We start from the raw sequence: 16405 nt of genomic DNA on the forward strand, positions 1-16405 counted from the left end.
AGAAAGAGGTCCACAGTGCTTAGGTGAGTCCATTTTCTTAAGGAACAAGAAGAACCAGCTTATTTTACTTGTTTCCAGGTTCCAGTCCTTGTCCAGGATCAGGACACTCTCCAGAAGGCGGTGAGTGCCCCAGGAACAACACTTCCTCCTGTACTTCCTGGCAGCCACATAGCAGCTGAAATTTGCCCGCATCCTCCTACTGACCTAGTGGCATTCAACCTCCAGGATCCTCAGCATGGTATTTACTCAGTGCTCTGGGCTTTGGGCTGTTCCAGGACCCTTTCTGTGGCTCATCCCCCTACTTCTGGGAAGTTGCTTCCTCTGCTACCCTGTCTAGGAATCTCTTACAGTGCCAATTTCTTTCTGCTGTTCCTGCTGTTCTCTTTTTCTTTCTTGGGCCCCTCTGATCTTGTATCCACTCTTTTTGTTTCTTTGTTTGTTTGTTTTTTTGAGACGGAGTTTCGCTCTGTCGCCCAGGCTGGAGTGCAATGGTGTGATCTCAATCTCGATCTCGGCTCACTGCAACCTCTGCCTCCCGGGTTCAAGCCATTCTCCTGCCTCAGCCTCCCGAGTAGCTGGGATTACAGGCACGCACTACCACGCCCAGCTAATTTTTTTGTATTTTTAATAGAGACAGGGTTTCACCATGTTTGCCAGGATGGTCTCAATCTCTTGACCTCGTGATCCTCCTGCCTCGGCTTCCCAAAGTGCTGGGATTACAGACATGAGCCACTGCTCCCAGCCTTGTATCCATTCTTATTCCTACTCTTTTTGTTATTCCATCTCTGCAAGTGGGGGTCACTCAGAAAAAGTTTGTAGGTCCCATATGCAGCTTTTTCTCCTTCCTCAGATTCTCCTGCCCCTGAAGCTTCTGCCCATTCCCAGGAAGAGAACCCAAGAAATCAGTTAATGGCACTTATGCTCCTAACAGCCCAGCCCCAGGTAAGGTTTGCATCCTCTTTCCTTCCCAACTGCACAGCCTAACTGTGGCTGAAGTGCCCTCTCTCATCCTTGTCCTTCGATGTCCAGTCAGTTCCCATTTCTAAATCAAGGTCTATGCTATTGGAAGACAGACTTTACATGTGATCTCCTTATGTCTCCCTGATGTCTATTGTGCACTCACGGCCTCACAGTGTATTCCTTCACCAGAAGTGAAGGGAACCTTTCCACAGGCAACTTCCTGGGCATTGGTAATCTCACACACACCTGTTATTTCAGGAGTTGGTGATGTTCGAGGAGGTGTCAGTATGCTTCACTTCAGAGGAATGGGCATGTCTGGGCCCAATCCAGAGGGCCTTGTACTGGGATGTGATGCTGGAGAATTATGGAAATGTGACCTCTCTAGGTAAGGACTCTTCTTTCTGTGATGCTTACCTTTATTTTCCCTTTATTTGTTTTCTGATTATAAAAGTAGCATATAGTTATTTTGGAAAACACCAAATATTACAAAGAAGAAAAAAAACCTTCCTTAACATCGCTATTTCCAGATAACTATTATCATTTTGATATATTACCTTTCTGTTTTATCTATATGTTTGAGGGATTTTTTACATTGTTCACATGTGTGTGTTTGTGTGTCTGTGTACAGTTTTATAGCTTGCTTTCCTTGTGTGTGTTCTCACATGTTACAAACTCTTTGCAGTTATTATCTATATTGGCTATATGATTTGTACCATAATTCAGTCAGCCATTTCCTTATTTTGAATAATTGCTATAATAATCATCTGTCTCTGTGCCTAAGGCCTTCTAAAATGTTTTATTATTTTTAGAGGTATAATTACTGGGCATCAGTGTTTGAATGGCTTTAAGGCTCTTGCTTCATATTGCTAAATTACTTTCTGTAGCGATCCCTGTTCTCTCTGTTCTTAGCAGTAATGTATAAGAACACTCCTTTTGCTCTGCCTTCATTTGTACTGAGTAATCCCACAATTCTAAATTGTTGCTAATATAATTTTAAAATTATATATTCTAAAATAGATTTATTTGATAAATAATAAAAGAATATTTTAAAAATTTTTGTTAGCCATTTTTGCTTCCAGCAAACATTAAATACCTATCGTGGTACAGCTGTGAAAATGATGTGATTCTGCCCTTAAATAGCTTACGATGGTTTAGGAGTTTATTACAGGAATATTAAATATGCAAGGCAGAGTAAAATAATTGGTACAAGAGTGGCATAAACCTGGTGTGATGGAAATGCAGAAAACAGGGCAATAAGTTTCATTCCTGGGGATTAGGAAAGGCCATAAAAGAGGTAGCATTTATACTAGAACTTGAAGAAAAGTGTAGAATTCTGTTTGGAGAAATCAACATTCAGAATTGGGTAATCAGCCACAGGAACTAATTTTGACTGAAATACAGATTTAAAGTATCAGTTTAAATGGCTGCAGAGTATTGCATGGTCCGTGTATCATGCTTTACTTTGACAGCTTTATGATTCTGAGTGTTTCTATTCAAGAACATTACATAACATTCCATTTTTTCTGTACTGCCTTTGTATGTGTCAGGCATGTTTTAAAATCGTCTAGATCTTGCATATTTCTGATAATATTTATTCTTTGGAATTGGAGTCTTTTCTGATATTTTCTAATTGTCATTTGCATATATGAAAGTACTGGTTTTTTGTATATTAATTTTGTACCTAGCAACTTTATTATTTTATTGTCTTTAATAATTTATACTGTATATTTTCACACTTTTGAGACTGTATCCTTTAGTATCTCAGCAGTGGCAGTGGGGGGTCAAACAGTCTGTAGATTTTATACTTTGATACATATTCGCAAATTATTTTCTACCAATGATACTTGAATTAAACTCCCGCAGAAAGAGCACACAGGAGAGTCGATTTCCCCTGGATATGCTCATGATTTGGTCAGTCTTTTAATTAAATCTTTGCTAGGTAGATAAAGAATACCATCTTTTGTTTGTTTGTTTTTCATGTTTTCATTATTAGTGTGATTGAAGTCTCCATATGTTTACTCGTCATTTTACTCCTATTCATACACTTGCTATATATAGAACTACTGCTAATGCTTTGTCAGTTGTTTTTTTTTTTTTTTTTTTTTTTGAGGCGGAGTCTCGCTCTGTCGCCCAGGCTGGAGTGCAGTGGCCGGATCTCAGCTCACTGCAAGCTCCACCTCCCGGGTTCCCGCCATTCTCCTGCCTCAGCCTCCCGAGTAGCTGGGACTACAGGCACTGCCACCATGCCCGGCTAATTTTTTGTGTTTTTAGTAGAGACGGGGTTTCGCCGTGTTAGCCAGGATGGTCTCGATCTCCTGACCTCATGATCCGCCCGTCTCGGCCTCCCAAAGTGCTGGGATTACAGGCTTGAGCCACCGCGCCCGGCCGCTTTGTCAGTTGTTGCATATGTTTTTCCCATTTGTTTGCCTTTCAATATTATTTATTAATTTTTTTTAAGCCTTAGAAAACCTTTTATGTTGTCAAACTTAGGAGTATTTTCCTGTATGGTCTTACTGGTCTTTTTCCTCATAAAATTATTTTTTAAACCCACCTGTATTTTCTTTTTTTTTTTTTTTGAGATGGAGTTTCACTTGTTGGCCAGGCTGTAGTGCAATGGCACGATCTCAGCTCACTGCAACCTCTGCCTCCTGGGTTAAAGCAATTCTCCTGCCTCAGCCTCCCAAGTAGCTGGGACTACAGGCACCCACCACCATGCTCAGCTAATTTTTGTATTTTTAGTAGAGACAGGATTTTGCCATGTTGGCCAGGCTGGTCTTAAACTCCTGACCTCAGGTGATCCACCTGCCTCAGCCTCCCAAAGTGCTGGGATTACAGGCGTGAGCCACCATGCCCAGCTGTATTTTCTTAAGATATTTTTATCATTTTATTTTGATATTTAAGCTTTAATCCATCTTGATATTTATCAATTTATCTTGATATATAGAATGACATAGACATCTCGTGGAGGGGTTTTGTTGATTTTTGAGATGGCAGTCTCACTACGCTGCCCGGGCTGGCCTCAAACTCCTGGCCTCAAGCAAACCTCCCACCCTAGCCTCCCAAGTAGCTGGGACTCTAGGTATGCACCACCCTCCTAGCTTGTTTTTTAACCCAAGTGGCTTTCAGTAGTTCCAAAGGTATTTATTCGGTAATCAATCTTTTCTAAAAATTTTAAAACAGACTATATGGATTAATTGGCTAATTTTATGAAACATACTCACTGTGGACCCATACCTTATGCTGTACGCTAAAATAAATTCCAGATAGGTCTAAGAGTTAAACTAAAAAAAAAAAACAATAAAATAATGTAGTTGCTTGATTATTCCAGCTCTTTGAAGAAAAAGAAACTTGAACGTACTTTAATAAATTTTTTAAAAAAAGCGTGCACTTCAATGTTGGGGCTTTGGGCAAGCAGATGCCCAGTGTTTATTTCCACTGACTTAGTAACTCTGATTTGAGGGGGATACATTAAAGAAATGGTTCAAAAAGAGGAAATAAAAGTCATATGTCTAAAAATAGTCCCAGGTAACTATGATGGTTAAAAGTTGGGCAAAACAAATTCCCTAAGATAAAGTACTAAGCAGAGTATGGTGTTTTGACCTAATAGTATATTATGACACTATCAAATATTATGACAACTCTGTGTACCCAATTTTCATGCATCGATAAACTGTGGTAGAAAAGCAGACTCCCAGATAACTTGTACATACTACTTCAGTGTGTAAAATGTTTGTATATGTTTCTTTAGGAGATTGGACTAAAATTTGAAGGAAAGTATTAAGAAATATTGAGTACCTCCTGTGTCAGGCTTAGCACCCTGCCTTAAAGTACATTCAAATTGGAGAGATAGACATTTCCACTTATAATTACAATATAATTTGGCACATTCTGTATAATAAAAGTATGCATAAGTTTATGTGAGCCCATAGGAGCCTGGGAATGATGGAAGGATTGGGACAGTGGGAGGAGGAGATGGATGGTTCCCAGTTCCTCCACCAGGAGGGAAAGATTTATAGCAGTTTTACTGAGGTATATTTAACATGCCATAAAATTCACCATTTAAAGTGTACAGTTCAGTGGTTGTTGTATATTCACAGAGTTGTGCAACCATCCACAGTAATTGAAAAACATTTTCTGCCGGGCGTGGTGGCTCATGCCTGTATTACACTTTGGGAGGCCGAGGCGGGCGGATCATGAGGTCAGGAGATCGAGACCCTCCTGGCTAACACGGTGAAACCCCGTCTCTACTAAAAATACAAAAAAAATTAGCCAGGTGGCGGGTGCCTGTTGTCCCAGCTACTCGAGAGGCTGAGGTGGGAGAATGGCGTGAACCCGGGACGGAGCTGGCAGTGAGCCGAGATCGTGCCACTGCACTCCAGCCTGGGCGACAGAGTGAGACTCTGTCTCAAAGAAAACAAGAAAAATTTCATCAACCCTTCAGCAGTCCACCTTCATTTCACCTAATTCATTCCTCCAATCCAGCCCTAGCAGGCACCAATCTGCTTTCTACCTCTATAGATTTGTGTATTTGAAACATTTCATATAAATGGAATCATGCAATATGTGGTCATTGGTGATTGGCTTCCTTTACTTAGCATAGTGTTTTAAGGCTCATCCATGTTGTATCAGGTATCAGTTCTTTATTCCTTTTTATTGCCAGATATTCCATTGAATGGATATATCTCCATTTATCAGTTGATGAACACTTAGGTACTTCCACTTTTGGTCCATTATGAATAATGCTGCTGTGAACATTTGTGTACAATTTTTTGTGTGGATATAAGTTTTCATTTCTACCTAGGAGTAGAATTGCTAAGTCTTATGATAACTCTGTATTTAATCATTTGAGGAACTTCCAGACTGTTTTCCAAAGCAATTGCACCATTTTACACTCCTACCAGCAGTGTATAAGGGTTCCAGTTTCTCTACATCATCCCTAACACTTGATATTATCTGTCTTTTTTATTTTAACTATCCTAGTGGGTTTGAAATGATATCTCACTGTGGTTTTGATGTGCATTTCCCTGATGGTTAGTGATGTCGAGCAGCTTTTTATGTTCTTATTGACTATATGTATGTCTTTGGAGAAAACTGTCTATTCACATTCTTTGTCTGTATTTTAACTGGGTTGTGTGTCTTTTTATTACTAAGTTGTAAGAGTTCTTTATATATTCCATATATAAGTCCCTTAACAGATATATGACTTATAAATATATTCTCCCATTCTGTGGGGTCTTGCCCTGTTGCCCAGGCTGGAGTGTAGTGGAGCGATCATAGCTTATTGAAGCCTTGAACTCCTGGGCTCAAGTGATCCTCTCACCTCAACCTCCTTAGTAGCTGGGATTACAAATGCACCCCATCAGCCTGGCTAATTTTAAAATTTTTTGTAGAGACAGAGTCTTACTGTGTTGCCCAAGCTGGTCTTGAACTCCTGGCCTCAAGCGATCTTCCTGCCTCAGCCTCCCCAAGTGCTGGCATTATAGGCATGAGCCACTGGGCCTGGTGACTTTTCCCTTACTTGATGGTATCCTTTCAAGGACAAAGTCATTAATTTTGATGAGTTCCAGTTTGTTTTTTTTTTTTCTTTTGTTGCTTCTGCTTTTGGTGTCCTATCTAAGAAACTGTCACTAATCTAGGGCCGGGAAGATTTATGTCTATGTTTTCTTTTAAGTTTTAGCTCTTACATTGCAGTCTTTTATCCATTTTGAGTTAATTTTTGTATATAGTATGAGATAAGGATCCATCTTCATTCTTTTGCATATGGCACCATTTATCCCAGGCACCATTTGTTGAAAAGACTGCGCTTTCCCCATTGCATTGTTTTGGCACCCTTTTAAAAAAAACCAGTTGATTATAAATATGAGGGTTTATTTCTAAAGTCTCAATTCTAGTCCTTTGATCTATATGTCTACCCTTATGTCAGTATCACCCTCTCTTACTATTTTGGCTTCATAGTACATTTTGAAATAAAAAGGTGTGAGTCCTCCAACTATGTTCTTTTTCAAGATTGTTTTAGCTACTCTAGGTCTCTTGACTTTCCATCTAATTTTGATATCAGCTGGTCAATATCTTTGAAGAAACAAGCTGAGATTTTGATAGGGATTGCAATGAATCTGTAGATCAATTTGAGGAGTACTGCCATTTATTAATGTTAAATCTTTTAATCTTTGAACATGAGGTTTCTTTCCATTTATTTAAGCCGTGAGCTGCTTTCAATAATGTTTTGTAGTTTTTCAGAATATAAGTTTTTCACTTCTTTTGTTAAATTTATCCTGATCTTGTTTCTGAGACTATTATTAATGTTTTATTAATTTCCTTTGTGGATTATTTAATACTAATGGATAGAAATACCATTTTTTTTTTTTAAATGAGATGGGGTTTTATACGTTTCTGAGGCTGACCTTGAGCTCCTGGGCTCAGGCATTCCTCAGCCTAAACCTACTGAGTAGCTGGGACTACAGGTGTCTGCCACCATGTCAGACTGATTTTTATATGTTGAGCTTATATCCTGCAATCTTGCTGTACTTATTTATTAGTTTTAATAGTTTTTTAGTGATTTCTAAGGATTGTCTATATGCAAGATTTTGTCATCTGCAAATAGAGATAATTTTACTTCTTCCTTTACAATCTGGATGCCTTTTCTTTCTTTCTCTTACGTAATTGCTCTGGCTAGAACCTCCAGTACATGTTGACTAGAAGTGGCAAGAGCAGATAGCCTTTTCTTGTTCTCAGAGAGAACCCATTCAGTCTTCCACCATGAAATATAATTTATTTTAATTTTTTTCAACAGGGTCTTACTCTGTTGCCCAGGCTAAAGTGCAGTGGCATGATCACAGCTCACTACATCCTCAACTTCCTGGGCTGAAGTAATCTTCCTAATCCTCTTATCTCAGCATCCCACATATCTAGGACCACAGGCACACACCAAGCTAATTATTTGTTTTTATTTTTATTTTATTTTTTTCTGTAGAGACAGTGGCTCACCATGTTCCCCGAGCTGGTCTCAAACTCTCGGCCTCAAGTGATCCACCTACCTTGGCTTGCCAAAGCACTGGGATTACAGGCATGAGCCACTGTGCCTGGCCAGAAATCCCTTTCTATTCCTACTTTGTTGAGTGTTTTTATCACTATGGAGTGTTTTATCTATTGACATGATGATGTGGTTTTTGTTTTTCATTTTGTTGATATGGTGTATTACATTAATTGGTTTCCTAGTATTATACCAACATTATTTTCCTGTGATAAATCTCACCTGGTCATGGTGTACAATTCTTTTTATGTCCTGCTAGATTTGGTTAGTTAGCATTTTGTTAAGGATTTTTATGTTTGTATTCATAAGCTATATTTATCTATAGTTCTCTTTTTTGTGATGGTTATGTCTGGTTTTGCTATCAGGGCAATACCAGCTTCATAGAATTCGTTGGGAAATGTTTATGTTTATTGGAAGAATTTGTGAAGAAATGGTATTCTTTTAAGGTTTGGTAGAATTTGCCAGTGAAGCAACCTGGGCCTGGGCTTTTTGTGTGTGCAGAGGGTGGGGGTAATTTTTTTTTTTTTTAAATTACTGATTCAGTTTCTTTCCCTGTTGTAGACCTACTCAGATTTTCCTTTTTTTCTTGAGTCAGTTTTAGTAGTTTGTGGCTTTCTAGGAATTTGCCTATTTCTTCTAAGTTGTCTTAATTTATTGGCACAGTATCATTGGTAGTATCGTTTATACTCCTTTTTACTTTTTTAAGATCAATGTTAATGTCCAGAGAGTGACTTTAGAGCTTAGTTTTAAAGGGTATAGGTACGGGCTTGGATGGTGACTTGGAAAGAGGAAGAGCAATTCAGGAAGAGGAAAGGACACGGGCAGTGATAGGCAAGAAATGACATGTTTGGGCAGCTGCATGTAGTTCACTGTGGCTACAGTCTAGGGGCGTAAGAGGTACTGACATTAATAGATACCAGAAAAATAGGCAGTGGGTGAAGTTATCCCTTTGACTCCACTGGTTATTTCTGCTTTGTCCTGTAGGCAATGAAGAGTTAGGTGTTTTGAGCAGGTAAGTGACATGATCAAATTTACATATTGGAAAGATCATTGACAGAAGGTACGCATGAATTGGAGCAGATGAAAGGCGGGGAGTGTTAGAGGTAGGAAAGCCTGTGTCTCTTTCTTCCAGGCTTCATTCACCAAACGTTATGGAAAGTAACCAGCTCCCTCTATCATTCTGACATTTTTCTACAAAGTCTTAAAAAGCTCAAGAGGCCCATATATTAAATAGTTTAACCAGCTAATTAGCTACTGATATAAGAGTTCCTAATTTCTTAACCATTTTCCATCTCAGTTTAACTACTTGTAACACTTCATTTCCTTAAAGCTTGTTTCATTATATAGAAGCAGCTCCCCCTCTCCACCAGCATTCTTCTTGTCTTTGTTTTTCGTTTGTTTTGTACTTGTTTTGTTTTGTTTTGAGATGGAGTCTTGCTCTGTCACCCAGGCTGGAATGCAGTGGTGTGATCTCAACTCACTGCAACCTCCACCTCCCCGGTTCAAGTGATTCTCCTGCCTCAGCCTCCTGAGTAGCTGGGATTACAGGTGTGCACCACCATGCCCAGCCAATTTTTGTATTTTTAGTAGAGACAGGGTTTCACCATGTTGGCTAGGCTGTTCTCAAACTCCTGACCTTAAGTGATCCGCCCTCCTCAGCCTCCCAGAGTACTGGAATTACAGGCATGATCCACCGTGCCCGGCCTCTCCTTATGTTTGAAACCTCACTGTGAATAAGGAAACTGAAGTACCAGCATTGGATAGGCCTAAGACACATACCCATCCCTGCAGCCAGGTGGTGTGGGTAGTGTGGTTGGCAGTCCTGCCTGAGTCCTAGAGAGAAGGGCAGTTGAGATGAGATATGAGGGCCTGACCTAAGAATGTCTGTAGTTCAAGTTAATATTTATTGGATCTTTGCCATCCTCATCCTCTCATAAACTAAAAGAAATGTATAATGAAATAAAATGGCTGCACTCTTCTCTCGTTGTTTAGATAGAAGAAAAGTATTGTTATGCAAAGAGAAGATGATGTTACTGTTATTCACATAACTTTACTTATTAGACAGTTTGGGGAACTGGCTCATAATTTCTCTCACACTTGGGTAGTTTGAAAGTAAACTTCCAAAACATTTTCATACTGTTCATATTTTAAAATATTTGAGACTATTGGAGTAGATAGGAACCTTGGAGATTAGTTCAGCCTCATCATTTTACAGATGTTTTCATACTTTTATTTTATTTTCCCTTTTCTTTTTGTATTTCTTCTTTTATGTTTTATGTGTAATTAAGGGAGTTCATAACGGACCTTTTTAAAATGAATTTTAAATTTTCCAATTCTTAATTTTAAACGGAGTAGGAGTTATATATAAATTCTAAGGATTAAGTTGCTTTTCGATGGATTTCTTTTCTGTTGGTTAATTGCTTTCAACCAGTTAAAAAATATTCATGCCTTTGACTTTTCAAAAATTAAAAATAGCCTTTCAGAGTCCTTACATATATTTTCCTTCCCTTAAAGTTTCCATCTTTCTAACATGAAGAAAATAAAAAAGAAAGTTACTTGTAATACAAATGGTTCTTGCTCTTCTATCCAAGTTCCTTAGATATGAACCACCTCCATAAGATCCTATGTTTTCTCTCCGGTTTTCCTTGCTTCTGTTTCTCAGCATTATTTGTATTTTTCCATCTGCTTCCTGAAGACAAAGCACTTAAAAATGTCTCAACCTGAGTTGTATGTTAATCCATTTACAACATCTTGTCAGTGCAGCATTAATCTTTGTACCTTCATTTAATGAAAAGTTTCTCCTTTTTGTATGCATATTAAAGTGTGCCTTCCTAGAAGGTTTTAAAGTCATTTGAAGATCCTATTCTTCCAAACACAGGGACATGGTAACATTTGCATTTTTAATTCCTTTTACCAGAATGGGAGACCATGACTGAGAATGAGGAGGTGACATCAAAGCCAAGTAGTTCTCAAAGAGCAGACTCTCATAAAGGAACATCAAAAAGACTTCAAGGAAGTGTTCCCCAGGTTCTTGATTTTGAAGAAGAGTGTGAATGGCAAGTTTTGGCAAGTCAGTGGGGAAATGAAACAGATGAAAGGGCAGATACAGTGAAGAAAGGTTCCCTGTGTGAACGAGACAAGAAGAAAAGGACTCCACCAGAGAAACAAGGCCAAAAGTGGAAGGAATTTGGAGACAGCTTGACTTTCAGTTCAGCTATTTCTGAAACTTTAATAGGTACTGAAGGAAAGAAGTTTTATAAATGTGATATATGTTGTAAGCATTTTAATAAAATCTCCCATCTTATAAACCATCGGAGAATCCACACTGGTGAGAAACCTCATAAATGTAAGGAATGTGGAAAAGGCTTTATTCAGCGTTCGAGCCTTCTAATGCATTTACGGAACCATTCAGGGGAGAAACCTTATAAATGTAATGAATGTGGGAAAGCATTTTCTCAAAGTGCTTACCTTCTAAACCATCAGAGGATCCACACTGGGGAGAAACCTTATAAGTGTAAGGAGTGTGGAAAGGGCTTCTATAGACACTCAGGCCTAATTATACATCTAAGGCGCCATTCAGGGGAGAGACCTTATAAGTGTAATGAATGTGGGAAAGTTTTCTCTCAGAATGCTTACCTCATTGACCATCAGAGGCTCCACAAAGGGGAAGAACCTTATAAATGTAACAAGTGTCAGAAAGCTTTCATTCTGAAGAAGAGCCTCATTCTGCACCAGAGAATCCACTCTGGGGAAAAACCCTATAAATGTGATGAATGTGGAAAGACCTTTGCTCAGACCACTTACCTTATTGACCATCAGCGACTCCACAGTGCAGAGAACCCTTACAAGTGTAAAGAATGTGGAAAAGTTTTCATTCGAAGTAAAAGCCTCCTCTTACATCAGAGAGTCCACACAGAAAAGAAAACTTTTGGTTGTAAAAAGTGTGGGAAGATTTTCAGTTCTAAGTCAAACTTCCTTGACCATAAGAGGATGCACAGCAGAGAGAAACCTTATAAATGCACTGAATGTGGGAAAGCCTTTACTCAAAGTGCTTACCTTTTTGACCACCAGAGACTCCACAATGGGGAGAAGCCCTATGAATGTAATGAATGTGGGAAAGTTTTTATTCTGAAGAAGAGCCTCATTTTACATCAAAGGTTCCACACTGGAGAGAATCTCTATGAATGTAAAGATTGTGGCAAGGTCTTCAGTTCAAACAGAAACCTCATTGACCATGAGAGACTCCATAATGGGGAGAAGCCATATGAATGTCAAGAGTGTGGGAAAACCTTTATTATGAGCAAAAGTTTTATGGTCCATCAGAAACTCCATACACAAGAGAAAGCCTACAAATGTGAAGATTGTGGGAAAGCTTTCAGTTACAATTCAAGCCTGCTTGTACATCGGAGAATCCACACTGGAGAAAAACCCTTTGAATGTGGTGAGTGTGGAAGAGCTTTCAGTTCAAACAGAAACCTCATTGAGCATAAGAGAATCCACAGTGGTGAGAAACCCTATGAGTGTGATGAGTGTGGCAAATGCTTCATTCTGAAGAAAAGCCTCATTGGACATCAGAGAATTCACACGAGGGAAAAATCTTATAAATGTAATGACTGTGGGAAAGTCTTCAGTTACCGCTCAAACCTTATAGCCCATCAGAGGATCCACACTGGTGAGAAGCCCTATGCATGCAATGAGTGTGGAAAAGGTTTTACCTACAACAGAAACCTAATTGAACATCAAAGAATTCACAGTGGAGAAAAAACCTACGAATGTCTTATATGTAGGAAAGTCCTTACCTCTAGTAGAAATCTTATGGTACATCAAAGAATCCACACTGGAGAGAAACCTTATAAATGTAATGAGTGTGGAAAAGACTTTAGTCAGAATAAAAACCTTGTTGTACATCAGAGAATGCACACTGGGGAAAAACCTTATGAGTGTGAGAAGTGTAGGAAATCCTTTACTTCTAAGAGGAATTTAGTTGGCCACCAGAGAATTCACACAGGGGAGAAACCCTATGGGTGTAATGATTGTAGTAAAGTTTTTAGGCAAAGAAAAAACCTTACTGTACATCAGAAAATCCACACAGATGAAAAACCTTGTGAATGTGATGTGTCTGAAAAAGAATTCTGTCAGACTTCCAGCATTCATCTTCAACAGAAAATCCATACCATTGAGGAATTGTCTTGGCTACAAAACACCCATGAGTCCAAGATTGAGATTCAGAAAATCTAGTGTCACATATAAAATGGAATAGAATCCCTGCCTACTTAAGTAACTGTTGGACAAATGATATATATATTTCTTCTAAGAAAAAAGTTTATTATTTACTCTTTAATAGACAAATGAGTAGCATATAGAAGAAAGTTAATAGGCCGGGCGTGGTGGCTCACACCTGTAATCTCAGCAGTTTGGGAGGCCGAAGCGAGTGGATCACCTGAGGTCAGGATTTTGAGCCCAGCCTGACCAACATAGTGAAACCCCATCTCTACTAAAATACAAAAATTATCCAGGCATGGGGGCACATGCCTGTAATCCCAGCTACTCAGGAGGCTGAGGCAGGAGAATCACTTGAACCCGGGAGGGCGGAGGTTGCAGTGAGCTGAGAGCATGCCATTACACTCCAGCCTGGGCAACAAGAGCAAAACTCTGTCTGAAAAAATAAAAGAAAGTTCATCCCAACTTTCAAGTCTACAAAAACATAATTCAAATCTAATAACATAGTTGTAAATGACAGCAACAATATCTTTGTATTAAAAAGTAGACATGGGCTGGGTGCAGTGACTCACTCCTGTAGTCCCAGGACTTTGGGAGGCCGAGGTGGGAAGATCACTTGAGCCCAGGAGTTGGAGACAAACTTGGGCAACATAGGGAGACCCATCTTTAATAAATAAAAATAAATTTATTAATAAAATTAAAAATTTAATCATAAAAAGTGGACATTGGTTTTTAAAATGTGTATAGTATGCATTTTAAAGATAGCGTCACTGCTATAGAAAACCTGAAGACAGTATGATCCAGAATGGTCAGGTGTGGAGTTGAGTGGACAAGAGTCTGCTGATGAGGACAACCTAAGAAGAGCACTGGATTTGGAATCAGAAGACCTACCTTTGATTCCTGGCTTTCCCTTAATGGCCATGTGATGTTATTAAGTCAGCCCTAAAGCCTCAGTTTCCTGTCAAATGTTGACATGATACCTACCTCACAGGGTTGTTGTGAGGGTTACGTGAAAGGATCTTTGTGAAAGTGCTTTTTGAAATCATTCAGTTGTCAATAAAGTTGGATAAAAGAGGTTATGGTCAAAGTTTAAAACATGGGATCACGTAAGTTTGTGTATTAAGTCAATATTAGAATGAGGGGGATTCTATGAACCTAAAAGATGCTCATTTTTGTAAGAGGAAGTATGGTGAATAGCTAACTGGAATTTAGTGCTGTAAGAATAATTTTTTAAATTTACCTTTAAAAATAAGGGAGTTAGGCCGGGTGCGGTGGCTCACGCCTGTAATCCCAGCACTTTGGGAGGCCGAGACGGGTGGATCACGAGATCAGGAGATCGAGACCATCCAGGCCGACACGGTGAAACCCCATCTCTACTAAAAATACAAAAAAAAAAAAAAAAAAGCCGGGCGTAGTGGCGGGCGACTGTAGTCCCAGCTACTTGGGAGGCTGAGGCAGAAGAATGGCGAGAACCCAGGAGGCGGAGCTTGCAGTGAGCCGAGATCGCGCCACTGCACTCCAGCCTGGGCGACTGAGAGAGACTCTGTCTCAAAAAAATAAAAAATAAAAAAAATAAGGGCGTTAATAGATTATATATCTAGTTTATGTGTATGGAAAAAAATGTTATGGCCAGCCATTAACAGTGATGCCAAGGAAAACAATTTATTTTCCAGCTTTTGAATTTGAAACTTAACAGATGTAGAGTGTTAAAATGGAAGGGCAGTGGTACCCTGCTTTCCCTATCCAGAGGGAAAAAATCCTTGACCGAGCAGTTGAGCTGATGATCCCCGCCACAGTCATTGTCAATTCTAATCAATATTTCATCATTGCTGTCAAATGATAGCCTGTTACTCATGAAACAGCATTCTGTCCCAGCACTAAATTTACTGGGTCATAAATTTTTCTTACGGAGCCAAGCTCTTCACTGATTAAGCCAATGCAGTCAGTGCCCATTAACCCCTGCAAACCATTCTGTGTCCTTGAGTACATTTGTAGGTTTTAACTCAGTCTATATTTTTGAGTTGGTAATTTTTATGTTGTAATTCTCAAAGTTCTGTTTCTGTAGCTGGACTGTGAATAATATCTGAATATGAAGATTATGTTTTTTAATAATGTCAGAGTGGTATTTTGATTATCATAAATGTTACTAATTCAACCCCACAGTTCTTGGGGGCTGGTTCCTCATTAGAATGAAAGCTAACCAAGAGTGAAAACTGGAAGGGGCCTAAGGCTTAAAGTCTTAAGACCTGGATGTGGGTCACGTTTTGCCATCTGCCTCAGAAAAAATCTCTTCAGCTCTTGGAGCCTTGAATTCCTCATCTGTCAAACAGGAGGAAGAATATCTACCTCACAAAGTTCTTATGAGATAATGAATATGAAAATGCTTCATCTATGTTGTAGAAGAATCACCCCAGCTTATACAATAATTGCAAAGGACATATGTAGTTTAACAGTAGAGACTGCTGTCATTTGCCTCTTCAGCAAGTAACAAAATGTAACATTGCTTAGATTGAGACAGCCCACATAATGTGCCACCTCCTGTGATGTAATAAGCTGAAAAATGTTCAACCTGAATTTCATTAAGCTTCTTGGACCTCATTGCCAGGTTACAGGAAATACAGGAGGCAGAGGAACAAATAAAAGACACCACGAGAAACAAATCCAGAACATGGAATATTGTATAAGAAAGCTGCCCTGGATTCTTCTTCAAAATATTATGATGATGAAAAAGAGAGGGGACTGAAAATTATTCAAGCTGTCTGAGTCTACTGTGAGTTTATTATACCATTCTCTGCTTTTGTGTATGTATGAAAATTTCCATATGAAAGGTATAAAACATGGATGAGGAGGCTTGTTTTTAAAAGATGATACTAAAGAGCCATTAGCTACTAAGAACCAGAAATAGACTCACATAAATGGCCAATTGATTTTTGACAGGGGCAAAAGCAATTCAATGGAGGAGGGATAGCCTTTTCAGCAAATACTGTTGGAGCAATTGGATATCCATAGGCAGTAAACCAACAACTTCAGGACCCAGGACTGAGCTAAGAAGGCTCAGATGACTCAAAAGCATGCTCCTTGGAAGGAAAAAAAAAATGTTAAATTGGACTTCATCAAAATTAAGATAATTTGCTCTGTAAGAGACATTTTTACAAAGATGAAAAGATATTACAGGTTGGGAGAAAATATCTGCAA

At 39.0% G+C, this 16405-nt stretch overlaps 1 protein-coding gene across 9 annotated transcripts in view; it reads left to right on the forward strand.

Annotated features, from left to right (window-relative positions):
• Positions 1–16294, forward strand: part of LOC105480311 (zinc finger protein 197) — a 61900-nt gene extending 45606 nt beyond the window's left edge. For 5 of the 9 annotated variants that reach the window (XM_071091530.1, XM_011738963.3, XM_071091529.1 and 2 more), the window contains 4 exons: positions 79–238; positions 851–942; positions 1219–1345; positions 10908–14285. In XM_071091530.1, coding sequence (XP_070947631.1) covers positions 79–238; positions 851–942; positions 1219–1345; positions 10908–13228 — 2700 coding nt within the window. In that variant the 3' untranslated portion in view covers positions 13229–14285. Of the gene's footprint in view, positions 1–78; positions 239–850; positions 943–1218; positions 1346–10907; positions 14286–15815 lie in introns of those variants that run through there. The other 4 variants (XM_024792412.2, XM_024792410.2, XM_071091532.1 and 1 more) reach the window with 2 other exon arrangements.
• Positions 16295–16405: the final 111 nt, after the last annotated feature.

The sequence above is a fragment of the Macaca nemestrina genome, chromosome 2, assembly GCF_043159975.1.
Source record: "Macaca nemestrina isolate mMacNem1 chromosome 2, mMacNem.hap1, whole genome shotgun sequence".
In the NCBI taxonomy this organism is placed as follows: Eukaryota; Metazoa; Chordata; class Mammalia; order Primates; family Cercopithecidae; genus Macaca; species Macaca nemestrina.